Source organism: Pelobates fuscus, chromosome 5, assembly GCF_036172605.1.
Source record: "Pelobates fuscus isolate aPelFus1 chromosome 5, aPelFus1.pri, whole genome shotgun sequence".
NCBI classification, from domain to species: domain Eukaryota; kingdom Metazoa; phylum Chordata; class Amphibia; order Anura; family Pelobatidae; genus Pelobates; species Pelobates fuscus.
Genome location: NC_086321.1, coordinates 129,177,541 through 129,205,235, shown reverse-complemented (window position 1 = coordinate 129,205,235; position 27,695 = coordinate 129,177,541). Strand labels below are relative to the sequence as shown.

Here is a 27,695-nt window from a genome sequence, read left to right as displayed (position 1 = left end):
TTTGTGTTTGTGTGTGTGCCTGTGTATGTGTGACTGTCTGTGTATGTGTGACTGTCTGTGAGTGTGTGACTGTCTGCAGGGCCGGATTAAGAGCCCAGTGGGCCTGGTGCTGATAATTATGATGGGCCTAATTACAAAATCTTATTGACCAAAAACACTAAAACAGTCCTACCTCCTAAGCGTCATGTATCTGATGGAGATGGTGCTGGAGGGAAACTCATAGGATGCAACTATGAGAAAACACAAACCCTTTGCTAATCTCACGCTTTCATCTTTCAAGTAAACCCATACCCCCTAACAGCAGTGTCCAGTAAAGCAGGAAGTCTATGGATGCGGTAAAAGGGTGGGCCACTGACACAAATCACATAACCAGAACGTCCGAAAGGGCGAACATACACAAAAAGGGTGCATGTCTGTGTCCCCATGTCTCCCAGTCCCTTAGTGTCTGTGTCCCCATGTCTCCCAGTGTCCCCATGTCACTAGGACACTAGGGGACATTGAGAGACATTGGGACACTGGGAGACATGGGGACACAGATACTAGGGAACACTGGGAGACCTGGGGACACTGAGACTCTTGGGGACACTGGGAGACATGGGGACACAGGGTGATAGACACGAGGGGACACTGGGAGACATGGGGCACTGAGACACTGTGATATATGTAGGGGGCACTGGAGACTTGATAAAGACCTGGGTACAGGTCAAAATGTTGCAGTGTCCAATTCACCTGCCTAAAGCTATCACAGTGAGTGCCTGAGATTTTTTTATTTTATACTAGGGGACACTGAGACACTGCGGGCAATGAGAGACATCGGGCACTGAGAGACATGGGGCACTGAGACACTCTGATACATAGGGGACACTGATACCTAGGGGACATTGGAGACTTGATAAAGACCCGGGTAAAGGTCGAAACGTTGCGGTGTCCAATAAACCTGCCTAAATCTATTACAGTGAGTGCCTGAGATTTTTTCTTTTATACTAGGGGACACTGAGACACTAGGAGACATGGGGACATTGGGGGACTAGGGGACGTTGGGAGACTAGGAAACACTAGGGACACTGGCACACTACAGACACTGAGAGACACCAGGGACACATGGGGATACTGAGATACTAGGGACACTGGCTGGGAGATGTGGGGACACTGGGAGTGCCCCATGTCTCCTAGGTCTCAAAGTCGCCCAGTGTCCACATGTCTCCCTGTGTCCCCCAGTGTTTCCATGTCTCTCATTCTCCCCTAGTGTCTCAGTGTCCCCATGTCACCCAGTGTCCCCTAATGTTTGTATCCCCATGTCTTCCAGTGTCCCTTAGAGTCTGTGTCCCCATGTCTCCCAATGTCCCAATGTCACTAGGACACTAGGGGACACTTAGAGACATGGGGACACATGGTAACACTGGCAGACATGGGGCCACTGAGACACTAGGGACAGTGGCTGGGAGACATGGGGACACAGACTAGTGGTCACTGCGAGACATGGGGCCACTGTGTCCCTAGTGTCTAAGGTTCTCCATGTTCCCCAGTGTTCCAATGTCTCAGCATCCCCATGTCTTGGAGCTGCTGTCTGGACTCTCTGTGCAGACCTGCTCCCCCGTGGATCAGTGAGTAGAGAGAGGCAGGGAGGGAGATGCCGTAACTTCTTATCACTGCCTCTATCCACACAAACAGCGACCCCTACTGGCCGGCGGTGGTACTGCAGAATAATCTCTGTTTATACTGAGACAGACATTTGTATTGCCGGTATTACTGCAATACCGGCACCGGCTAGGCAGCCTCAATTACCTGAGAAATACTTCTGAGAAATACCTGGCAACCCTAAGAAATTTTTTTTTTTTAAATCAATGGGCCTATTCCATGGGCCTGGGCCTGGAGCTGCAGCTCCATCAGCCCCTATGTTAATCCGGCCCTGACTGTCTGTGTATGTGTGACTGTCTGTGTATGTGTGACTGTCTGTGTGTGTTTGACTGCCTCTGAGTGTGTGTGACTGCCTCTGTGTGTGACTGTCTGTGTGTGTGACTGTGTGTGTGACTGTCTGCCTGTGTGACTGTCTGCCTGTGTGTGTGACTGTCTGTGTGTGTGACTGTCTGCCTGTGAGTGTGACTGTCTGTGTGTGTGACTGTCTGCCTGTGAGTGTGACTGTCTGTGTGTATGTGACTGTCTGCCTGTGTGTGTGTGACTGACTGCCTGTGTGTGTGTGTGTGACTGTCTGCCTGTGTGTGTGTGTGTGTGTGTGACTGTCTGCCTGTGTGTGTGACTGTCTGCCTGTGAGTGTGTGACTGTCTGCCTATGTGTGTGTGTGTGTGTGTGTGTGACTGTCTGCCTGTGTGTGTGGCTGTCTGTTTGTGTGCGGCTTTCTGTGTGTGTGTGGCTGACTGCCTGCCTCTGTGTATGTGGATGCCTGCCTTTGTGTGTGTGGATGTCTGTCTCTGTGTGTGTGGATGTCTTTGTGTGTGTGCATTTGCGAGTGAGTGAGCTTCAGTGTGTGTGTGTGTGTGTGCGCGCGCACATCTGCTAGTGAGTGAGCTTCTGTGTGTGTGTGCCTCTGCTAGTGAGGGAGCTTCTGTGTGTGTGTGCCTGCTAGTGAGTTTGTGTTTGTGTGTGTGCCTGCTAGTGAGTGAGCTTGTATGTGTGTCAGTGAGCTTGTCTGTAGGGAGCATGGGTGTGTCTGAGCCTGTCTGTGCGGAGCATGTGTGTGCAGGGCCAGCCTTTGGGGTGTGCGAGCTGTGCGGCCGTCGATCACAAAGAGGCCAGTCCAAGTTATGAGGGGAGAGGCAAGCCGTGGCCAGAATCCGTTGCAGAATGAAGAGGTCTGTAGCATGGAGGAGATGGAGTGTGGGGGCGCAACGTCCATGTGCTCCGCCTTCACAGGGAGCCGCGGCAGGATCCACTTGGTGCGTGTGAGGTCGGCAGCTGGAGCTCTTAAATCAGCGACGCGGTGAAGTGGGAAGCTCAATCCAGGGAGCAGCAGCCATTAAAGTGAGTCCTAGTTCTTATTGCTTTTTTTTTAAACTAAATATATTGCCTTTAATTGAAGGGGTGCATGGTTGTTGGTGAAGAGGGTAGGAGATTGATTAAGGTGGCAGGGTCTGATAAAGGGGGGCAGGGGATTGATGATAGGGGGCAGGTATTGATGGAAGGGGGGCAGGGAATTGGTTAAGGGGGCAGGGTCTGATGAATGGGGCAGGGGATTGATGAAGGAGGGCAGGAGACTGGTAAAGGGGGGGCAGGGGATTGGCGAAGGGGGGCAGAGGATTGGTGAATGGAGCAGGGGACTGGTAAGGGATAGCCAGGTGTTTTGGTGACAAGATTGGCTCGCAATCACCTAAGGGGGTTCAGGGGATTGATGAAGGGTGTCAAGGTCTGACGAAGGGGTGCAGAGGATTGATGAAGGGGGTCAGGGCATTGATGAAGGGATAGCGTTTGGTGACAAGATTGGCTCGCAATCACCTAAGGTCGGCCCTGTGTGTGTGTGCAGTGAGTTTGTCTGTAGTAAGCATGTGTGTGATCGTGAGCTTGTCTGTAGTGACCATATGTGTGTCAGTGAGCTTGTCTGTAGTGACCATGTGTGTGTCAGTGAGCTTGTCTGTAGTGAATCTGTGTGTTAGTGAGCTCTTCTGTAGGGAGCATGTGTGTGTCAATGAACTTGTCTGTAGGGAGAGTGTGTGCGCATCAGTGAGCTTGTCTGTAGTAAGCTTGTGTGTATATCAGAGTTTGTCTGTACTAAATTTGTGTGTGTACCAGTAACCTTATCTGTGTGTCATTGAGATTGTCTGTCAATGAGCCTATTTGTGTGCATCAGTAAGATTGTCTGCATGTGAGTATGCTTTACTGTATGATTTAATTACTAATATTTTGAATTAGAAAAAGAAATATACCAATAATATATATATATATATAGACAGAAAGAGAAAGAGATATGTGTGTGTGTGTGTGTGTATATATATATAGCACAATGACTTATGGGGCTGGCATAGATTTTTTTCCAGGGCTGCTTCGTATCCCCAGTCCGGCCCTGATTGTCATCTATAAAAGATACTGTAACTCCAGAGGAGATTGAAAAGTTCAGTAGCCACCTCAATGAAGTTAAATTGGATATGGAAGAACGATTTCAAGATATTTTGAACTTGAAGGTGCATAACTGGATGATAAATCCTTTTACAGCAAATGTTGCTGAGGTTGATATAAGTTGCCAAGAAGAACTATTAGAACTTAAAAATGACGAACTTAAAAATGACGAAGAGAGTAAATGTAATTTCGGCAGTGGTGGATACCAAAAACACTGGCAAAATAAAAAATGTCTGCATTATATCCAAATAAGTGGAAAATTATATTCAATTTATTGATACCTTTCCCTACCACATATCTTGTAGAATCAGGCTTTAGTGCTGTTAATCAGATTAACAAAGAAAAACTGTATGAATATCACAGAAAGAGGAGACCTTTGTTTGTTCCGTACGAAAATTGAACCAGGTATCAAATATCATGAGTTAAAGGTAATTTCAATTTACTTTATTGTTTTCTCATTAAACTTTATAAAGTTAAAAACATTATAAACATGCATAACGTAGAAATAAAAATATAAATTTAAGTACATTCTAAAAAACATTCTGCATATGCGCTAAAAAAATCAAGTTACTGCAGCACTGGTGGGTGGTAAGGACAGTTTTCCATCAAGAAAGATGCATTAGTGGGCGGTTGGTATAAAAAAAGTTAACTACCCCTGCCCTAAATGATAGTGAGTTAGGGAAAACAGCACATGAAAAGGATTTGGGAATAGTTATAGACATCAAACAATGTTAACAATGTCCAATTTCAATCAGCAGTTCCCAAGGCCAGTAATGTATTGTCATGCAGTAAAGGAGGCATTAATTCTGAGGACCAAATTATAATGTTGCCTCTTTATAAATCACTGGTAACATCACACTTGAATATGCTGTGAAATGTTTGGCACATGTTCTAAAGAAGGATATCATGGTACGAGAAAAAGTGCATATTTAATAAGGGGAATGGAAGATTTTAGTTATGATGAAAGTCTAAGAAATTTAGAAAATGGATCCCACTGACATATGAAGGACATTTTGGGCATTATCCCAATGCAGACATGAATGACGATGTCCTGTGCAAAAAGTGTGTGGTTCCAACTCCCCTATAGAAGTTGGTTACTCACTTAAAATGGAAAGTAGGACACTCTATAAAGTGTCCCACTCTATTAAAGTTGAATAATCTCACAGTTTTCATGGAAGCCAGGTGGGGGAGATCTTTGACCCAAAGCCAAACTGTCAAATAGGCTGCAGATGAATTCTGGCAAATTCCCTTTAACCCCCTTAAGGACACATGACATGTCTGACATGTCATGATTCCCTTTTATTCCAGAAGTTTGGTCCTTAAGGGGTTAATTAGCATTGATATCATCATTACTTGTAACTTTTCCCTTTGAGTAGAATCTGAAAATGTACTTTTGCCAAAGTGTCATTTGATTGTCAAAATATATAAAAGATATATACAGGGAGTGCAGAATTATTAGGCAAATTAGTATTTTGACCACATCATCCTCTTTATGCATGTTGTCTTACTCCAAGCTGTATAGGCTCGAAAGCCTACTACCAATTAAGCATATTAGGTGATGTGCATCTCTGTAATGAGAAGGGGTGTGGTCTAATGACATCAACACCCTATATCAGGTGTGCATAATTATTAGGCAACTTCCTTTCCTTTGGCAAAATGGGTCAAAAGAAGGACTTGACAGGCTCAGAAAAGTCAAAAATAGTGAGATATCTTGCAGAGGGATGCAGCACTCTTAAAATTGCAAAGCTTCTGAAGCGTGATCATCAAACAATCAAGCGTTTCATTCAAAATAGTCAACAGGGTCGCAAGAAGCGTGTGGAAAAACCAAGGCGCAAAATAACTGCCCATGAACTGAGAAAAGTCAAGCGTGCAGCTGCCAAGATGCCACTTGCCACCAGTTTGGCCATATTTCAGAGCTGCAACATCACTGGAGTGCCCAAAAGCACAAGGTGTGCAATACTCAGAGACATGGCCAAGGTAAGAAAGGCTGAAAGACGACCACCACTGAACAAGACACACAAGCTGAAACGTATGGACAGCCTTGCAGATAATATTTGTACATTAAGCATAGTAATGGAAACCTCTGTAAAATTGGACAGCCTTTAGCCGGTTCAATAATGGGCTAGAAAAGAAATAAAAACTGTGCTGACTTTGGGTATTTTAAATCTTGTGCAAGTGATGTGTGTAGATGCAAAGTAAATCAATGTATATTGTTTTAAAGGGTTTCTGGAAAGCTGCAAAGTACTTCTGTTTTTTATCTGTAATGTGTCATGTGATTGGAGGAAGGTTATTCAGGACACGTATATAGTATGAAATTGTGGAAAATGTGTTTTACACAATGAAACCACTAGGGGCAGTCTCAGCAACCTTTTTCCGCACGAAGGCCGGATGCCATGTCATGCAATGGATGGAGGGCTGCATTCATATCTTTAGCTACTCTTCTCTCACTTCTCACCTCCACTGATCCTCAGCATACCCTCAGTGTTCTCCCCCAGTGATATCCTTCTCTCACTTCTCACTTCTATTGTCCCTCTTATTTAGCAGTGTCCCCCAAGTGCCACCCTTTTCCCTATATCTTCGCCATTGTCTCTCTCCTTTAGCAGTGTACCCTTTTCTCAATTCTCACTTCTATTACCCCTTCTTCTTTAGCAATGTCCCCCAGGATTCTCTCCCGGCTTTTCTTGAGTAGTATCCCCCAGTGTCATCCTCCTCTCAATTCTCACTATTGCCCCACTTCTTTAGTAGTGTCTCCTTGTGTTCTCTCCCTCTCCCTACATTCTCCAGGGTGTGGGAATTTAAAGAGACTAAAGCGGTAGCCAAATATATTTGTCCATCATGACAATCTATTTGTCCCGACACAAAATAATGTCAAACTAGAGAGTTGGGGGACCCTGTTTATATCTGGAAATTGGCAATGTTATACACTACATTTTCCCAAATGAATTTCATATGGAAAAACTGAATCAAAAATAATTGATCTGTAAAACTTATTCAACTTTTCTATAGTCATAACATGCATTGTTTGCCTTTGTTTTGCCATTCGGATTTAATTTGCAAAAATTAGTGTCTCGTCCACTGTCCTCCCCCCATAGTGTGTGCATGGTGGCTATGAGTAATGAGTTAGTGTTTTTTGTTTTTTTTAAATTAATGTTTAATAGACCACATTTCTTAGAAATAAAAATTACATATTACACATATAACATGTTTATACCCATAAATGTATATATATATTTTAAATTAATTCTTTATTTTTCTGTGCATGGGTGGTTACAGGCATGTGTCAAGTGCCACAACAGCATGCATAAATTGAGCATCAGGTTTATTACAGTGACATTGCAAAGAAGTGCACATTTTTGTTTATAAATTGGAATAAGTTAGGAATAACAGTAGCATTAATAAAGTTAGTAACTGTTTGGCAAATAACATTAAAACAATGGGAGAGTAACTTTCTCATGGCACATAGCTGTAGCGCAGTGGGAGTGGTAGCTGGTGTGACTGCGGGGGGGCACTAGCTGTCGGTATGATCATTGGTAGCCTAGAGTTTGGGCCTGGAGCGTGTATGGGCTTGCGCTGGGGTTGTGCTATGCTGGTGGAAGCTGTGCTCTGTTGTGTGGTAGGTGGTCTTTGCTCCGTGGAGCATTACCTGGTGTGAGGTCGTTGCGCCTTTGCTGCTGAGCCAGTTCTCGTATGATAGTGATGTGGTACATGGTGGCCCATGTGGTCTGTCCACCTGGTACCGAGCTATAGCGGGTGGTTTAGGGCTCAGAGGAGCTATATGCGAGTGGCTATAGGGTGCCCTTGGCTGCAAGTGCCAGTGTGGGTGCTCCATAACAAGAAGCCGCAATAAAACTTTAACGATAATATGCCAATAATATGGTTTAACTGGTGTACAAGTCCAGCAGGTGCAGTAAGTGGTGTTGCTGAGGTATGGTGGTTGGTAAACCTGGGTGACTTCGGGGCTGCCTCAGGTTTTGGCTGCTGCGTTGGTTGCTGTCTCGGCTCGTGTGGGAACAAATTGTTAGCGGGCCCAAAGTGCTCGTTCGCTGCGGAGCTCGCTTGGCGTCAATATATATATTTTTGTGTGTGTATTTCAAATACTACTTATGTTTGTTCGGTGCATTCTAGTGAATAAAGTTATGAAGGAAGCTGAATTCTTGCCAAAAATGTTGACAATTTTTTTTTCAGCCCTTGGCAATGCTTTTTTCTTCTTTTTGTAATGAGTTTGTGTTGACTGTGTGTGCTGGGTGTATGTAATATTTATGGATTGTGCGTTGTGTACTGGTTTATGCAATATGTGTGTGTTGTGTGCTCATGTATGTAATGTGTGATTTATGTAATTAGTACTCCTGATGGATTTTCCTAAATCACAAGTGGTCCAGTGGGGAGGGTCATATCACCCTGGTGGTGTAGTTGAGTAACTTCAATTACAGACATGATGATCCTAGCCCATGTCCACCTACTGCCACAATTTTCCGAGCATTGGGTCCTCTACATACGGTAAACAAAGTAAACATTTTATTTTAAAGATTTTCTTTTTTTTTTCTCATCATGTATCAAATGCATCTTTATGAAAAGTAACTGTGCTACCTTAAACAAGTTATCTCAATAATTCAAGAACCAATAATATGTCAGGTATTCTCCAAAATTACACAACTCAGCTCGAGTCCCAGCTTATCTATTGTATCCTGTACCCGGGATTTTACCAGACACCTCAATGCTAAGTCTTATTGAGTGCAGAGGGGTGTAAACCTAGCATCTGGTTATTGATATGAAAACCCATGCAGTATATTGCAGACAACTCGCTGAAAGTTGCATTCACTATAGCTTATAGCCTCGGTGCGTGACAGTAACGCAGGGATGAAAACAATGTCTCGCTAACTCAACCTTCCCAGCAACACTTCCTGGTTAATTATGCGAGCACTTCCGCCCTCAGTTGTCAGCTGCCAGCTAGTCATACTGCGTATGACGTCACGTCCGCCTGCCACCTGTAAGATGGCGACTCTCAGTAGAAGGTTGCTGTGTACCTTCTCTTACCTTCTCAGGTAGCCTACTGGGGATTCTAATAGAGAATGTAGGGATTCATTATTTGTTATATGTGAATTTGAAGTTGCAGTATATTAACTATAAGTTAATTATATTAACTTTAGCTATAAAGGCATTCATAGTAGGCTGAGGCGTAGTTTTCTCTAAACACGCCTTTAAGTGACTAGCTCTGCTATTGATGTTTACTGTGTGAATATCAATCTTATCACAATATAAACTGTATATCTAAACATATGATGGTGTTTGCGAGTGTAAAGGTGAACACACACTTACTGGGAGTCGGAGATAATAGTTGTCAGTTTAGTGTTTTGTTAATGTTTACAGTAATGCTTTTGCTTTTTGTTTCTTTTTTAGACAAAAGTTCCCCATTCTCCGAAGAGGAAACTACATTAATATACTAAGAAGTTCATGGCTCAAAATTATTCCCGTGGGTGTTGGCACAAGCCTATGTGCAGTTCCTGTTGGGCAGGTGATGTAGCATTTCAGAAATATTGTCTTATTATGAAAATAAACATTTTATGTTGTGTTGCTAATGTAGGATGGGTACTTTTATAATCACACCACAATTGCATAAGGCATTCTGGCCAACTATGGAAATATTGTTATTGTACAGATACAGGGGTATATATTTACATATTTGGGAATTATGTACAATATTTTTATATTGGAAGAAACAGACAAAGTTGGATATCTTTCGACCGTCTATGTTTGAATCAAATTTAAAAGCTAATGTTAAAGGAACACTCTAAGTACCATAATCACTGCAGCCTGTTATTGTGATTATGCTGCTAGCAGACTACTTTCCTTTCCCCTGTTTTTGAGCAGTTTGACACAAGCCAAGGGTTCCCAAGGTGCCTTTGGCCGATAATGCAGAAGATGCACCTTTTTATGAGCAGTTAGAATGTAATTGAACCATGTTTTAGTATGCTTGTAGTTCTTTACTATAAAATGTGTGTATATAATGTATGTAGCTATTAATGAATATATACTACACCACATACTATAAACTCTGTTTATGTTTGTAATTTTAGAGGTCCGAGCCCACACTCTCCAATGATTCTTTAATAAAGAGAGCCGCATGTTTGGTAACAGACAGTACACAAACCTTCCTATCACAGACAACGTATGCTGTTATTGAATCACTTGCAGAATACACCACGGTAAGATGGATCTTTAAAAAGTGAATATCCTTACTTAGGGGTTTATTTACTAAACTTTCAATTTTAGCAAGTTAAATCTTATTTGCCAGTTTAAAGAGTTGATTTAGAAATCCGATTTGTATTTGATTTTGTTACCCACTGTAAAGCGCTGCAGAATTTGTTGGCGCTATATAAATAACAACATAATTATAATTTGATAGAAAGTTTATTGTATGAGCATACATCTATTATGAGATCTTCAGCTCTGTTAACTTTTTCTAGTGTATTTAATGCATAGTTTAGAAAAAATAATTGCCACTTGGCAATATTGGCCTAACTGTTGCAATTCAGTTAATAATTTGGAGTTTAATGAATAACTCTATATGTCTCTCTCTGTTGCTGCTAATTTGTTTTGTAGCTAAATGCTTCAAAAAAGTGACACAGGGCTGAAATGATCATAATACATTTTTTGTATCTTTTTAGTCTAAATTTGTGTACTTAGTTTGTGGAAATGTTTACAGCCAGTTTATCCAGCATGTAGGGCTCCATCTGTTGCAGAACTAAAACTCCCATTATGCATTGCCACATTACATATAGCAATACATTATAGTAGTTATAGTACTACAAATGCTAGAGGGATACCCCTTCTATTATTTGTAATGATTTGTTCTATGTGTCTTACATGGATCGTGTTCGCTGATAATGCATGCTGTAACACAATGAAATGTGTAGTGTATAATTTAAGTGCAGATAAATCTAAAACTTCAACATACGTTTATATTTCCCACACATGATTGAGATTTATTTTTGAGAATGGTGTATAGTTAAAGGCATATAACACTAAAGAAATGATTTTATAATTTGTTTCTTTTTTCAAATATTAATGTTACCAACAGTATTTAGAGATTGTAAACTTTTGATGTTTCAAATTGGTAATCCAGATGTTTGTAAACGAATGGCTGTTTGTGTATAGTTAGACATAAAGATCATAGCCATCTGCCATACCACAGTTGCCATCATTGCAGTAGATTGCAGACAATACCACAAACAAACAGAAAGCCATAGGAAAATTAGTACTGCTATGTTCCTTCAGGAGACAGTCGTACCGTCACCTGCATGCACTTATGGATTTGTGTGTTGGGCTAATGTGGTTTGGATGCAGAGCTCTGTTTGTGTGGAGGTTCAATGTAAATACAGTGGTGTTTGTCTGAAGGTTCTGAGCGTGTGACTGAAAGAATAGGCTTATTTTTGTTAAGGGTAAAGTATTGTATAAAGTTACATAGTTACATAGGCTGAAAAGAGAAGTGTCCATCAAATTCAGCCTTTTTCACATTTGTTTTTTTGCTGTTAATCCAAAAGAAGGCAAAAAAAACAGGTTAAAGCACTTCCAATTTTGCAACAAACTAGGGGGAAAAAAATCCCTCTTGACCACAGAATGGCAGTCAGCTTTATCCTTGGATCAAGAAGCTATTACTCTACAGTTGAAAAATTATATAATTGAATATTCTGTTTGTGCAAGTATGCATCTAGTTGCTGTTTAAACATCTGTACGGACTCTTATAAACCACTTCTTCAGGCAGAGAATTACACGTCCTTATTGTTCTTATGGTAAAAAAAAAAACTTTCCTTTGCCTTAGACTAAATCTTCTTTCTTCCAGTCTAAACGCATGACCTCGTGCCCTGTTTGTGAATAGATTTCCACATAATGGCTTGTATTGGCCCCAGATGTATTTGTATAATGTTACCTAAACCCCTCTGAGGCAACATTTTTCTAACTAAGGAGGTTTCAATTTTTAACCTTTCTTCATAGCTAAAATGTTCCATTCCTTTTATAAATTTTTGTAGCACACCTCTGCACTTTTTCTAGGTGCTTAAAATTGCACAGCATATTCAAGATGTGGTATACCAGTGATTTAAAAAGATCCAAACGGGGGGGCGGAGCCTAGTAACCAAGCAGCCCAGACGTGTTTAGCACAAGCTCCCACATCTGGAGACTAAAATCGGGGTACCTTACTTGCCAACCCGCACACTCAGATCGCTGTTCCCACTACTAATAACCAGGAGAGGTAGCTGCACCCGACGGTACCGTTCTTGGGAGTCTGGGACACTGGATTGCTTCAGTGGAGGCTTGAGGCCTACACGCGGCTGAGCCAGGAGGAAGCGGCCGATCCTTGGGCTCATAAGCTGATGCAGAAACCCCAGCAAATCACTCCCCCTCCCCCCTTGGACCGGCGGGGGTTATCCCGGTCCCCACAGGACTATGCTAATCGACTGCCACAGCACCTAACTACTCAGCAGAAACAGGGCCTAGCAACACTCAACAAAATGGCGACGGCACCCTGGCCTACAGAGACCGCAAGCGAGCAAACTGCAATGATCCACAACTCAATGGACCACATTATGCAGCGGATAGACAAGCACTTCCAGCGCTTCTGGGAAGCCCTGATGAAAGGCTGTGCTATCTCACCAGTACGAGCTCGGGTAGAAGAGCGGAGAGGAGAGAGGCTGAAGGCGCAGAAGATCCCCTTGGGCCAAGCTGCACTAACAACGTCCAAACCTCCTATTACTGGCCTACCTGGGCCGAAGTCCACTTTGGGCACAACCCTGAGACATCGCCCACACAGACGGAGGGCCCACCGCCGCAGCAAGCGGCTGACCAGCAAGACCCCCTGTCACTCCCACAGGGAGAGGGACCCGGCTCCTCGAGAAAACTGGGTCCGTGGAATCAAGAGGTCGGCCTTTAAGGCGGCCTGGGGCTGGATGGAGGACTTTCCACGCACCCACCGAGCTGCTTGCGTTGATCCAAGCCCTGCTTCATACGACACCGGCTGCGAGCGGAGGAACATCGCACGACTGAGCCGCAACTGTGAACAACCCAGTAAATCCCCTACTTCCATCAGGAACTTTCCGCACGTGGGCATTGGCTGAGCTTGGACTGGTTGTCTGGCACACACTACTGTAACCCACTACTGTGGTACCGAACCCTTGCAGGATCCAACGGACTGTCTCTTGTATTCTTTTGTGCCCCCCCCCAATGTGATATGCCTCACCTAGGTAGTCCCTTTAACATGCTAATTGTGACACATATGAGGTGAGAATGTACAAACCTGCTATTGTGAACTTTGTATAGGGCTGCTATACAGATCCATGCTTATTACCCTGCTGATTATGCTGAGACACATAGCAATGTAAGGCTGCCCAGACTTCAGTGGTCACAATACTTTCTCAACACCCAGCAGAAGGTTGATAACCCGAGCTGTGCCTAATAGTACTTGAATATTGCATTACCTATAACTCTTCCTGTTTTTACACACCTGACTCACTAGACAGGGTTGCTTAAAGATGTTATGACCTCTTGTTATATTAGTGTACACACGCTATGCTTGGTCAGTCAATTGTTACGGCCATCTCTTTGCAAATATGCCTCACATGCAAAATACTAGGCTACTCCTGTAATCTTCACTTACATAGTCAGCCGATATGACTTGAGTTTTATCATTAGATGTGTTACCACACCACTGACTACTACCCTGTTTTTTTTTTCCTGATGTCTATTATATAAAAAGATCCAAACGGAGGCCAGCATCTGCGTGCCACGAACTCAGCAGTTTAGAAAGTCCAAATCCTTCCCCGCTCTTGGGGAACAGAAGCCTTTGATGGTACTGTATTGGTGATGGCGAGTAGCTCTCTGTCTGCATGTGTGGGGCTTCAGGGATGTGCCCTTGGTGCCATCAGCCTGGGTAGGCGTGTAGTAGAGTATATGGAAGTCGTGGGTAAAGCTATGGCTGAAGGACTACCAAGCCCCCAAGCTCTCCCTTCTCCATTCTGTCGCCTGCTCTAGTGAGTAGTGGAGAACCCCCTCAGACTGTGAAGGCGATTCAAGGCAAGGGATTGGTGCGTCCGCCATCTTAGAAGCAGTCTCCATGTACGGATGCAAGCTGCAGCAGGTCTCAGGAGTAAGTGCTGGTAAGTATCACAGGGGTACTAAGAGTTGGTGTAGCACAGACTGGGATAACCACCACCGGTCCAAAGGGATGGATAAGTGACTCAGCTGCCGAGACCCTGTGGGCTGAGAGGTCGGCCACAACTCCCACGCTTGGCCTCAAGACAGGCAGTTTAGAGCCCCGCCACGACAAGCTGAAGAAAGCGCTACTGGAGTACTCGGTATCTTCCCGATACCATCTGGTGTTGGGTTAGCGCAGTTCGGCATTCGGGTTGGCTTTACAACTACTGAATAAGGAGAGTGTCAGCGGAGCTCATGTTAGATGCGTCCACTCATCTTGGCGACCAAGCTGTGCCCCTCCCCCACCCCTCTTTAATATATCTTTATAAAGCTGTTCTAGTTTAAAAGAAGGTAGCCTGTATAATTATCCAATAATTACAGTTCTATTTTTTTCCATTGTCTCTAGGCTGTATATACACTTATCTCACTTCAACAAAGATATACTGCACTTCTTGAAAAAATGAACCCCAATGAGGAGAATGCTGTTTGGCAGGTTGTTATTGGAGCACGTGTGCAGGTAATCAAAGTATTTTTGTTTTTTTCTTTCTTTTTCATTATTTATAGATTTCAGTGCACAAAGTTTCCATTCGGCGCTAGTGAAAATTTTAATCTGGTATGTAGAAATTCACCTTTGAATGTGGGCCCTCTAAGCTTGCAGTGGTGAGTAACCATTAAGGTCTGATTAGTACCATAGGATATATACAGATGATATTGAAATCAATTAATGTGTAGATGATAAAGAGCAAGAGATCAAGAAGGAAACCTTGTGGAACCACAACAGAAAGATCTAGTACAGATCTCTGAGAAGGAAATTCTGAAAGCACGAAACAAGATGAGATATGATTTGAACCAGGAAAGTACACTACCAATGTTGTCAAAGAAGTGAAGTGTTTGCAAGAGAAAAGAATGGACAATTGTGGCAAAGGCAGCAGAGTGAATAAAGTTGACTAGAGAGATGTGTTTGGTTTGGCTGTGATTTGTTACTTTGTCATTTCAGTTGAGTGGAGACAAAGCCTGGTTGGGGAAAAGTTTGAAGCTGAATAATAAAGTTAGTTGGTTTTATACTAGCTTTTCAAGTAACTTAAAAATTAGGAGGGTGCTAGCTCCGAACCGGGCGCTTATAATTAGAGTTCCTGGGACACTCTGACTTTTAAACGTTATTTTCTGAACTGCAGTGCAAAACCTCAGCCCTACCTTACTTATGATTACTATGGGAAGTAAAATCAAGCCTTAACAGAGCGAAATGGCCCCGATTTAAATAAAATCATAGAATTACTCTGAGTAACCCAGCAGCAGCGGCCTGTCAAGATGCCGTTGTTCGGGAAGTGTCCCACTCCACATCAGAGGAGAGTGACAATGAAGATGCTGGAAGCTCCATGAGACTGGAGAAAGCTCGAGTTGCCCAAGCAACCAAAACAGACATGCAGAATATCCTAAGGGAAATAAAGACCCTCTTTTCTGCAATAGCGCTGGTCCGATAGGACATAAGCGCTGTGTCAGCCCGTGTGCAGGCTGTGAAAGACGCAAGCAGTACTGCGCAGAGTAAACAAGACGTGAAAAAAAACAGACCAGCTTAAACAAGCCAACATGGTCTTGAAGAGCAAGATAGCAGTGCTACATGACTCCAGGCGCCAATGTAACCTCCCAATTAGGGGTGTCCCCAAGGAGGTGGATGATAATGAATTTCCTCACTACATAAGACTTTTGCTGACTTCCATCCTATCCCCTGCTAAATCCAAAACCATATTGATAGAATACTTCATCAGGGTGTCCAAATGACCAAAGGCCGCTCAGGGGGTCCCAAGGAACATCCTATTATGCTTGTAATAGATTAGGAGCAAACACATCATGCAGGTGACTACTCTTGCCTCCAACATATACCAATTTGAGAGAGCTCACCTATCCTTCTATAATGACTTCTTTAGGTCCATTGTGGTATGGATACAATGAAGCCAGTGATATGACTAAGAGACAGTGATACTCTGTACTGTATTGGCCTGGGTTGTAAACATTCGGTGCTGAGAGATTCCTCACGACACTGGACCTATCCTCAGAGTCCCCCTCAGCAAGATCTGTTCCGGAACCAACACCTGCTACTCCCACTAAGCTCTCGGATATACGTAAGAACAAGCCATTCTATCCAAGATCAAGGTCTCAAAACCTGGAATTCTCTACCTGGCATGACTGCTAAATGAAAGAAAGATAATTACCTTTGCATTTGCTATTACCTCATGTTCCACTTTTTTTTTTTAATTTTTATTTTGTTTCTTTATTTCTTTTACCATGTCTCTGGTAAAGCTTAAACTTGCTGATTTAGCAGTCGTCATCAGAGTATTTATAGCGACACTGTCTCCTGATGGGCTCATATTATCCCCCCCCCCATAACGAAGTGTGTGCACACCTGGCACCCAGACCACTTCATTGAGCTGAAGTGATGTGGGTGCCTATAGTGGTCCTTTAAACCCATTCGTTGCACCTAGGATGTGGCATTATAAGGTGTCTTTATTATGTCTAACCATGCTATGCTACAATAAAAATCTTAAAATTGGAAAAAAAATAGAACTAGGGGAGAATAAATATAAGGCAGATGCTGGCTGGAAAGGAATTCTTTAGTAATAATGTATGCATTTTTATTGGAAGCACAGAATGTGTTAAAGGTAAGAAAGATATTGGAGATGTTTACTAAAGTTTGTGTTAAAAAAAGCAAAGTGAGAAAAATGGTTCAATGGTCACTCACCATGGTGTTTAATATTATATTTATTTAACAAATGTGATATGTATTTGTGAGGTATGAAAATACATTTAAAGGATCTGGGTGCTGGGTCCCCCAGGTTTTATCCCTTCAAATGTAAACATAGCAGTTTCAGAGAAATCCAGCCTTTAGTGGCTGTCTTCCTGAGAGGCGCTTCTGCAAAAGTTGCATTCAGCTTGCACAACGTCCATAGAAAAGCATTGAGAAATGCTTTCCTATGGACTGTTTGAATGCGAGCGCGGCTCTTGACGAGCATGCGCATGCCGCTCCACTTGGGAGCTGACGTTGGCGGGGGAGAAGAGGTCACCAGCGCCGACGGTTTCCAGTGCTGGATTCATGTAAGTAACTGAATGGGTTTTAACCCCTTCCGCACCAAGGGAGAGGGATCCTGAGGGTGGGTGATCACTATAGTGATCCTTTAAAGCGCCTCTGTCACTGTCCTGCATCTTTGCGTGAAAGAAAGGTTTACATAAGTTATCAGGGACTTGGTCTAATTTCCAGAAGGTTACAGTCCATATTTAATGAAAAGAAAACCAGAAACCTCCCTTTCATTTCTTGTACTAAAAGCAGCTTAGTGTGGTTGTAGGTGTAGAAAGGATTTACGTAACACTGTTGCTACTTGGTGGGGCTGTTTAACTTAATTATGTCCTCCATTTAATATTGTTGATTAAGTTTTTGAAATGATTTCTGGGCACATAAGCAGATGATGAATATTGATATACATACTGGGAGTGATAGCTGTTCTTTCATGGAGCACACAGATTTGCTGTACAATCCCAGAACATAAGAAGCTTCAAATGCAATATGTGGCTGTCTCTGTTGCTGTGTGGAAACTGTCAGTGAAACATTGATTGAGCTTGGACAGCTCCCCCTTTGTAGGTCCTGACCAAAGGATATCTTATAGACCGGTGATGGTGAACCTTTTTGACCCCGAGTACCCAAACCGCCATACATCCAACTTTTTTTCCCCCCCTCGAAGTGCCAACACGGCAATTAAACCTGAATACAGAGGTTTAAGTTTAGAAAAAACAACTCGTACAGTTGTCTAAACTAAACTAATTAACATTGTTTGTTTTAAAAGAACACATCACCTCCTGGGCAGACCAATTGACCACTGGCCCAAATACGACCTAAAACTATTCCACAAAATCACATTGGCAGCCAGGCGAGCCCTGGCACAAAGCTGGTTAAAAATACAACTCCCCACCAGGGCAGTGATCCTGGGGAAAATAAAAGATAGATGTCTCATGGACCACCTCACAGCAAGGGTGTGCAGCACTCAAAAGGCTTTTGAGAAGACATGGGGACGCTGGAAAGACTGCCCCTTGGTGCTTTTCAGGGGGTGGGGCCACTGCCCAGGGGGTCCGAGCGACGAAAGATGCTGGTCGGCTCCTTTTCCCGCCGCCCTCTCCCCGCCTCCCTTTCCCCCCCGTCCTCTCGGGCTCCCTCTGCCTGCCCGGGCGCCTGGTCCACCCACCCCCTTCTCTGCCTTTCTTCCCCTCTTTACTCTACCTTTCACTTATCTTCTTTCTCTGGCCCTCGCTCTAGACGAGGGCCTACTCGATACTTTATACTCATAAAGCACACGCAGGCAACGATAGCTCACTGAAGCATACTATTAGCGCAAACACACATGTAATCACACACCAGACAGGTAGACGCCAGGGAATGGAGGGGGGCCCAGTCATGCCAAAGCGACACTTCGCTGCATCTGGTACAAAAAAGCAGGAGTCAAACACGGGCTCCACAATACAGGTGACAACTTGCAGCTGGAACAAGCAAGAAGGGCCGCCACCTTTCTCTAACATAGCTGGAGACTCCACTGCATCATTGAGAGAGAACTCATAGCCCAACTAAACCCTGAAACCCCCCAATAGCGATAAGATAGGCACCACCGACTGCCCATAGAAACCCACCTTCCCACCCTGGCCGCCTGTGGCTGACTCATTACGCAATATCAAAAAATTGACGGCACAAAATTTATGCTGCAGGTAGAATTTTTTTTTTTTTTTTAATTTAATTTTTTTAAAATCATCCTGACATATACATAAAATCTTTTATTTCCCCCCCCCCTCCCTTCTTCTTACCTTTGGTGACGGAGTGGGGGACACAGCCAGCCCTGGTGGTCCAGTGGTAAGTATGTGTCTGGCTGCAGCTCTCCTGTTCTCCCGCGCAATGCTGTATGGAGCATTGCCATGGTAACGCACAGCAACGCCCCACACAGCCTGCTTGCGGTAGGACAGGAGAGCTGCTTTCCAGTTCCCTCCCCCTGCCTCCAGATCCTCCCAATATGAAAGCAGAGTAGGCACCTGCAGTTTTGGACAGGCAGGTGCCTACTCTGCATTGCTGCCGACCGGTGCCAGCGCTACCCCCACGTCCCCCGGCGACCTATGGCCGCATCCCCACAGAGAGGGGTCGGCATGCCATAGGTTCGTCATCACTGTTATAGACTAATATTACATTATTACAACTGTCTGAGCCCATATACTATTCCTATTCCATAGGCAATTCAAGTGATGCTCAGCATCACAGCAGTTGTATTTCACAACAGTACCAATGGCATTACATACTTTCTTTACCCTGGACCAAGTAGGTAGGGATGGTGAACATATCTTTAGTTTTCATGCGTAGATGTGAAAAGACTCTATTGCATACGGTATGGAGGTGAAAAGACCCAATCCACCTTAGTGGAGAGCCTGGGCCTTTGCTTTGTGTGCAGGTAGACGCCTATGAAATATGTCTATCAAAGGTGCAAAAAAAAATCTACTACTTTGTTAATTGTATTAAAAAGTAGATGAAGACAATAATTACTAAAAAAATAATTATTTTCAAAGTTCTCAGTTGACATGTCTACGACAAGGTCTTAGCTGGTTTTTGTATTGTTTTCTAGATGAGGAATCTGAAAGAGCGGTATTTGAGGTATGAAGCTAGCTGGCAGCGGGCAGTGAGCATTTCTGAGATGGCAGCTGAAGCAGCTTACCAGGCTGGTGAGTACATATACTCTATAAAAAAAATAAACCCTTCACTTAATTTACTGTTTTACTTCTGCTGCTGTACAGGTTCTTGGTATTTACGTATCTTAATCTTATCTATTCTCCCTCCTTAATGATCAGTGGAGATATTGACATGCTTTGTAACTGTAGAACTGTACATTAAACGTGTACCTGTTTCTAAATTTCAAAGAATTAAAAAGAAATAGCATCTGTCAGGGGCTGTGATGTAAATATCACATCCCAATGCAGGGCTGTGTTAAAGTGAGATGTTGGGACATCTTGTGGTAACTGATGCATGGTTACACTGTTCTGGCTGAGCTGTCTGGGGGAAATGCACTAAAGTTTAAGGAGAAAACTTTTTCATCTATATTTTTCTTTATTGACATATATCAATGTAGTGCACCAGCAGGTAACAGTTTTCATTTATGAGATAAAAATTTATAAAGTATCCATGACACCAAAATGTGTGATGTATAACATGTCATTGTCATTCCACATACGTTATGACTCTTAAAAAATTAAATAAATAAAAATAAATGTATAAAGTAAACTTTGAAACCCATAATTCTTGCAGTTTTCAAATTCTTGCATGGTCTATAAGCACCTAAAATTAGTCTAGAACAGAAAGCATCACTAGACAAACCCATCCACCTGAACAAGGTCATTAAGGCTATTGATACACTAAAAAATAAAAAAGCCCCTGGTCCGGATGGCTTCATTGCCTACTTTTATAAAATTATTTTTAAAAAAAATAGCGCCCAAACTGTCACAAGCTTTTAACAATTTTATTAATCAATCCAAATGCCCGGCAGAATTTTTGGCAGCCAACATCCTTCCAATACTTAAGCAGGACAAAGTCCCAACGTTCCTAAAAAATTACAGACCGATATCCCTTATCAATACCGATGCTAAAATGTTCTCATCCATCGTGGCAGGCAGACTTAAGCAGGTTATTTCTCAAGTTATCTCAATAGGATTCATCTCCTGTCGAAACTCTATAAACAACATCCGAAGAATAATTGATATTCTTGATATAGCTAAGAAAGGACATAAAGAACTAGTCATCACTGCGTTAAACGCAGAAAAAAGCTTTCAGCCAGGTGATGCTGTGATGCTGTTTAGAAATGTTTGGCTATGGTGATCTATTTTGTAGGGCAATAAAGGCTTTGTAGAGTGCACCTATTGCAAGAACCATTGGGCAAAACATATGTGCTGACTGGTTCAATCTGGGGTATGAAACAAGGCAGGGTTGCCCACTGTCTCCACTATTGTATCTATTAACAATCAAAGTATTGGCATTTCGTATAAGAGCAGATGGAAATATCCACGGATATGTGCTACCCCCAGAGAGAATACAAGATCAGCATGTACGCTGATGACATTCTTTTGACCCTTACGGAGCCTGAGGAGTCTCTGCCCGCCATAATGAATGCAATCTACGAATATTCTGAAACATCTAACTATAAATTGAATCCCAATAAAAAAACAATAATTATGACCCTTAATATAGAGGACAAAAAAAACCAAAAAACTGTTGTGTCAATGCTTTGACTGTCTTTGGATGGAAAAGTCTACTTACCTGGGGATTACGATCTCTCCAGAAGCAGGGAACATCCTGGAACTAATTTTTTTTGGCCCTATTAAAGGAGACAAATTATGTGCTAAAAGGATGGAAAAATTAAAATCTTTCATGGGTTGGAAGGATAAACACAGTCAAAAAGCGTACATTATCCCCAAATGGCTGTATATGTTTAGACATCTCCCCATTCAAATACCTGAAAGCTGGTAAGGTTTGGCTCAGAGGAGTTTCTCTTTGTTTGGCAGGGCAAAAGACCTCGCATTAGTATTAAAAGGATGACATTACAAGTGAAATATGGAGGTTTTGGCATGCCATTCTTACAAAACTATTATTTAGCTAACATGATTGGCCACATATATCTGATGCAGACTCTGCAGATATGCGAAGAAAGTTGGTTTAAAATTGAAACACATTTAACTCAACCACGGGATCTTACCAGTTGCATTTCGGAGACTCAAAGCTATAATAGGCGAGATCTTGATGATAAAAGCTTTGTTAGGTCACGTTTTTAAGGTCTGGGCCCAATTAAAGAAAAATCTAGGAGTGCAGAATAAAATAATTGATACTATTGGTATCGGTGTAATAGCAAAAAAACATTCCAGATCTAGCCATAGATAAATGGATTAAATCAGGTATTCATATTTTTTTTTTTACATTCTTTATTTTCTTCGTGCACGGTATAACATACAGGATTGTGACGCCACAACAGCGTTGACAAGCATATTGCAAGATCACAAGTTGATACGATGTCATGGCATGTTAAGAACTGCACATTTTTATATTTTTAACAAACAGGTTGAATCGTAGGTCTGAGAGACCAGAGAGAATACAGGACAAACAATAGATGTACTAGTAGATAATAAACAAGCTTGATCCGTTTTTCAAGACACTGACATAGTGTCTAGGCACACATTTATACATTTTTAGTGCAGCTTGGGATGTTTTTCTAATCGAACAGGATTTAGACATGGAGTATGGTCTTATATAAAATAGGTGTTCAGGCTCTATATGCTGTAAGCTGCACACATTCATAATATACAGGCTATGTCAGAGAGTTTGATGCCACTGGGTCATGAGTAATAACAAAGGTAACAAAAATTAGAAAAAACATGTGTAACTAAAAAGAGTTCTGTTCACCCAATGCCTCGGATGGGCCATGGTAGAAAGTTCTTCCCCATATCAGGATCAGCATCCCTTCCCTCTGGCTTTAGCCTTGGTAGGTGTAACTGGATACCACCCTGCCGATTGCTTCTCGAACTGTAGGACAGCCTTGCCGCGTATCTTCGACACCAGGTCTGTCCGGAAGCCCGTACCCTAAGTCCACGGAATCCTCGTGTCGAGGCGGCAGGATTGTGAGCTCATGGGCGCATTGGCTTCCAAAATGGCCTCCGGGTATGTGGACGGCAAAGTGGAGATTTCTCTGTTCGGGTTCCCGGCCCAGGAGAGGAATGAGCTGTTGGGGTATCTCTCCGGGTCGCTTTTAAGGCGGGAGGGATGAGTGCGTGGGATCTGCTCTCTATTCGAAGCCAGAACCTCTGGCAGATGGTATCAAATCTTTCGAGGAAGAGATCGCTCCACTCTGGGCATTCTGGGCTTGTGTTGCTCTGAAGCAGGTCTGGCATGGCGGCCATGTTGGTCGCGCCACGCAGTCTCAAGCGGTTCAAGCTGAGTGGGTGCTGAAGTAAATCGACCAAGTGGGGACCGGGATAACCCCCACCGGTCCAAAGGGGGGGGTGAATCAGGGCTGTGGAGGCAAGCGGTGTGTGTGTGTGTGCACAGTCGGGGGAGATCGCCGCTTCTCACCCCGACCCGCAAGTCCAGTCCTGTAGGCCCGAGAGGCGGTCGGTTCGGTGTAGTCTTGCGTGAGCTTGGTGGCTGTGCCGGGTTGTAGTGGTGATCCTTCTGTAGCTTGGTGGGCACAGGTGCTCACGTTTATAGCTTAGTTAGCTTTATATTTGCCATAGTCTATGGGAGCTACTGAGGAACACGACCGGCCGTCTTACAGGTCAGGCCCCGCCCCAATCTGGTATTCTTAAGGTGGCTGACCTTTACACTAATGGAACACTGAAATCCTTTTCTGAGTTGAACCTAGAATATAATCTACCTACTAAGGACATTTTTATCGTTTTATTATTATTATTATTGTTACTGGTATTTATATAGCGCCATCATATTCCGTAGCGCTTTACAATAATATCAAAGGGGGAGATTTAACAATAAATGAGACAATTACAAATCTTGTAAAGTGAAGTAGAGCTGAAGGAGAAAATAGTGCTGCCCTTTAGGAGAGAGCAAGGGACAGGTATGTGAGGTAGAGGTTATTCTGGGAGGCCATAAGCTTTCCTAAAGAGATGGGTTTTGAGGCACTTTTTAAATAATTGAAGACTAGGGGAGAGCTTGATGGTCATAGGCAGGCTATTCCACAGGAAAGGAGCCACCCGTGAGAAGTCCTGCAAGCGTGAGTTGGCTGTACGGGTGTGAGCAGCAGACAGGAGAAGGTCATGGGCAGAGCAGAGAGACTGAGAAGAGGCATACCTGCGGATCAGTGAAGAAATATAGGAGGGGCTAGAATTGGTCAGGGCTTTGTGTGGATTAGTACCTTGAATTGACTCCTATAGGATACAAGAAGCCAATGTAATGATTGACAGAGGGGAGAGGTGTGAGAGGAGCGACAGGAGAGGAATATCAGTCTAGCTGCAGCATTCATTACAGACTGTAGCGGGGCAATACGACTTGTGGGAAGACCTATTAGGAGAAAGTTACAATAATCCATGCAAGAGATTACTAGAGCATGGACAAGCTCCCTAGTAAGCATCTTGTGTAAGAAAGGGGCGAATGCAGCCTATGTTTTTAAGGTGGAATCTACAGGATTTGGTAACAGACCGGATGTGAGGCCAGAATCAAGTATAATGCCAAGATAGCGCGCTTGCAAGGATGGATCTTTTTAAAGTGTATTAACATTGTCTAAGGTGCATAGGATATTATTTCTTATTCTGGTACCTTAGTGCATCAACATCTGTATACCAGACCACCTGGACTAAAAGAACCAAGTACTAGTAATTTGCTTGTTGGCAAAACGTGTCTTGATTGAGAATATTATAAACTTTTTATTTTTTATAATAGTAATCCATATGGTTTAAAATAATATTGAACAAAAAATTCATGTTTTAACTTGTGACTACTAGGAGTCACTTCTGTTTCTTATTGTGAAGCTACTGCACAGGAGGTCTATTATAGCACGCTATATACATATAACACACAGCTTTATTTGTCTCATATAAGGGGAAGCTAAAGTGCATGTGGTTTTGCTTCTTTTTTGGGGGGGGGAGGGTGGGTTAGTCCAAATAACATGTATTTATTTAAAAAGGCAATTTTTTTATTTTTTTTACATTTTGTACACATTTATTAAAGGCCAACACATTCAGAAAGCTTAAATACAGGATTCTGGAAGAAGTGCTGACGGCAGTTGCGAAGTCACTGCATGCAGGCGCTCTCACAGAGCGCCCACCCCAACTACCTGCAGAGAGACAACATCAATGAACATAGAGTGAGACGTGTATTGTTCATTCATAAACATCCTTTTTATCTGCAATGTAATCTACAATCTCCTGCGGTGTCATCAACTTCTCGCCATCTGTGTCTGGAATCTCGAAGCCAAACTCATCCTCCATTGCCATGATTATTTCAACTTGGTCCAAACTATCTAATCCCAGATCTTTCATGAAGTGCGAGCTCACAGCCAGCTTTTCAGGGTCAATCTTATCGTACAACTTCAAAACATATAATACTCGTTCTGAAATGTTCTCCAACGTGATGGGAGGGAGGTGTCCGTACTGGCTGCATAACTGAAATAAGGAGGTGGAAACCTGGGGGACGAGGATTGGGCCTGGGCCGGATGGCCACGACAAGGCCGATCGCTACCTGCAGGTTGCCGGGCCCAGGATCCGCCCGGGGCGACGGGGAAGGGGACGGAGCGCGCTGCGGACACACACACAGAGGGCATGGGACGCCATGGCGGTCAGTGGCTCTAAAAAGGCAAAGTTGACTTTTGAATTATTCTCTATCTGATGCATACCTGCACTGTAGAAGTGAAAGTTTGAATTCATACAGCAGTTTAATTGCTTCAGTGACACACTTATTAATTAAACCATTTATCTAGTCCATTTTCTCTTCACTCACACCATTAAAATGAAGGATTGCACATTGTGCTGATATAGAGAATAGGGTGGTGCTAAGATACTCAGAAGGACTTTGCATATGAAACTGAGCTTACCCAGCATCCAAGCTGGCCACATGTTGAAGGTTGAAGTCTTTATGACCAAACTCATTGATTTTCTTTGTGCACAGTTCATATGTGCCAGGATGTAATGAACTGGTTGACTCCCCGAACCATCTAGTGATGCCGACTGCTGAGAAAATACAGTAATATCCTAAAATAGTCAATTCCCAGTAAAGCACCCATGACTTTTAACTTTCTTTAGTCTATTTAAAGGGACACAATAGTCCCCACAACCACCTCAGCTGAATGTAGTGGTTATGGTGTCTAGAGCCTGTCCCTGCAGACTTTTTTTTTTTTAATGTAAACACTGCCTTTACAGAGAAACTAAGCTGTAGTTGTTTAGTGCTGCCTAGTAACACCTCTAGTGGCAGTCACTCAGACCGCCATTAGAGGTGCATCCTTGTCCAGTATTGCACAATGAGCAACATATACGTTCAAAGCCTCCATGCTCTGAATAAAGACAAATGCTCCCCATAGAGATGCATTTATTAAGTGCATTAGCACAGTAATCACATCTCTATGGGGAGTGTTCAGCGTTGGCATGGAGATTCTGAACGTAGGTGGTGCACACTGTGCAGCACTGGACAAGGAAGGGCCTCTAGTGGCCGTCTGAGTGACTGCCACTAGATGTGTTCCTAGGCAATAATGTAAACACTGCCTTTTCTCTGAAATGACAGTGTTTGCCTTAAAAAGGCTTTATGGAATATATTGTACTACATTAATCTATAGTTATAGTGACTACAGGGTCCCTTTTAAAATAATTTTGTTCATGACATTTTTTTTATTTGCAGTAAATTCCTAGGTTCTGCTGTTTTTTGCTATGGACACTCATCAGACTTGAGTTTATCCCATGCAATTCTGCACAGCAGGGTTATTTTCACTCCACACCTGTGTCAATATTAGAGTCCATAGTGCTTTCTTCCCTTGTGAACAGAGATTATTGTCCCTTTTGCCTCTTTACCAGCCTTTAAAAAAAACAAACAAAAAAAAAAAAACAGAATGACAGTGTCTTGGGCTTCAAATTCAGGGACATTGAGAAAATGGTGGTGGCTTGTGATGATGACATGCTATTCTTTATTTATATCCTCTTATATATTTCCTCTTCAATGTTTCTCTCCCAGACTCATAAGCCGCCAAATTACAGCACCACTCGTGGAGCCCTGTGTCTTGTTTCACACCATATCCATTAACCGCTCTCAAGGCATTTTTGCCTTCCTGAAGTCATGACTGTTTAGAGGGTCATCCTTTATTTTGGTCTCTCTTCCATCTTGAAATACTGCAACATATGTATTGCATCTTTATGAGTGATGTGTGCTGATATCCAAAATGTGACAGCCCTCCATACCTTGATGCTGCAGATGGGGCATTAGTATTATCAGTGTGGCTAAATAGTCTGCAGGTTTTTCCAAATGCAAAAATCTCTTTGAGCTTAGAGCTAAAGCAATTTTTGCAAGTTGCAGAAGTTATGCAATATCAGGGAGACACAGGGTGCCTCTTGCCACCATAACCTGGAAGGAACATAAGTTGCTCATATGCTTACCTTTAAAGTAGCTAATGTCTTTGTGGTGGAACATACCGTTAGATTCGTATTGGTTTCTGTGTTTTATCTTTTCCGTTTGGGAGTTATGGCATCCGAATAATCTACATTCAACTTCCGAACGAGGACCACCCTGGTACCCCACTAGTACGTTTTCACCTAATAACTTAAGGGCAAAACTGCAAGGTAAGTAATGAAGGCTTCCCCTGGGTGGCCGCCATTTGTAAACCGAATGCACGTGGTCAACAAAAGTGGCGGCCATTTTGTCTCCCGGACGTGGACAGCGGCACTTGGTTGTCGAG

At 43.0% G+C, this 27,695-nt stretch overlaps 1 protein-coding gene and 1 pseudogene across 1 annotated transcript in view; one reads left to right on the top strand and one right to left on the bottom strand.

Annotated features, from left to right (window-relative positions):
• The first annotated feature begins 9,036 nt into the window (after nucleotides 1–9,036).
• Nucleotides 9,037–27,695, top strand: part of DIABLO (diablo IAP-binding mitochondrial protein) — a 32,377-nt gene continuing 13,718 nt past the window's right edge. The window contains exons 1-5 of the mRNA XM_063454273.1: nucleotides 9,037–9,110; nucleotides 9,466–9,580; nucleotides 10,143–10,271; nucleotides 14,660–14,770; nucleotides 19,896–19,992. Coding sequence (XP_063310343.1) covers nucleotides 9,061–9,110; nucleotides 9,466–9,580; nucleotides 10,143–10,271; nucleotides 14,660–14,770; nucleotides 19,896–19,992 — 502 coding nt within the window. The 5' untranslated portion in view covers nucleotides 9,037–9,060. The remainder of the gene's footprint in view (nucleotides 9,111–9,465; nucleotides 9,581–10,142; nucleotides 10,272–14,659; nucleotides 14,771–19,895; nucleotides 19,993–27,695) is intronic.
• Nucleotides 24,958–25,598, bottom strand: LOC134610925 (acyl carrier protein, mitochondrial-like; annotated as a pseudogene).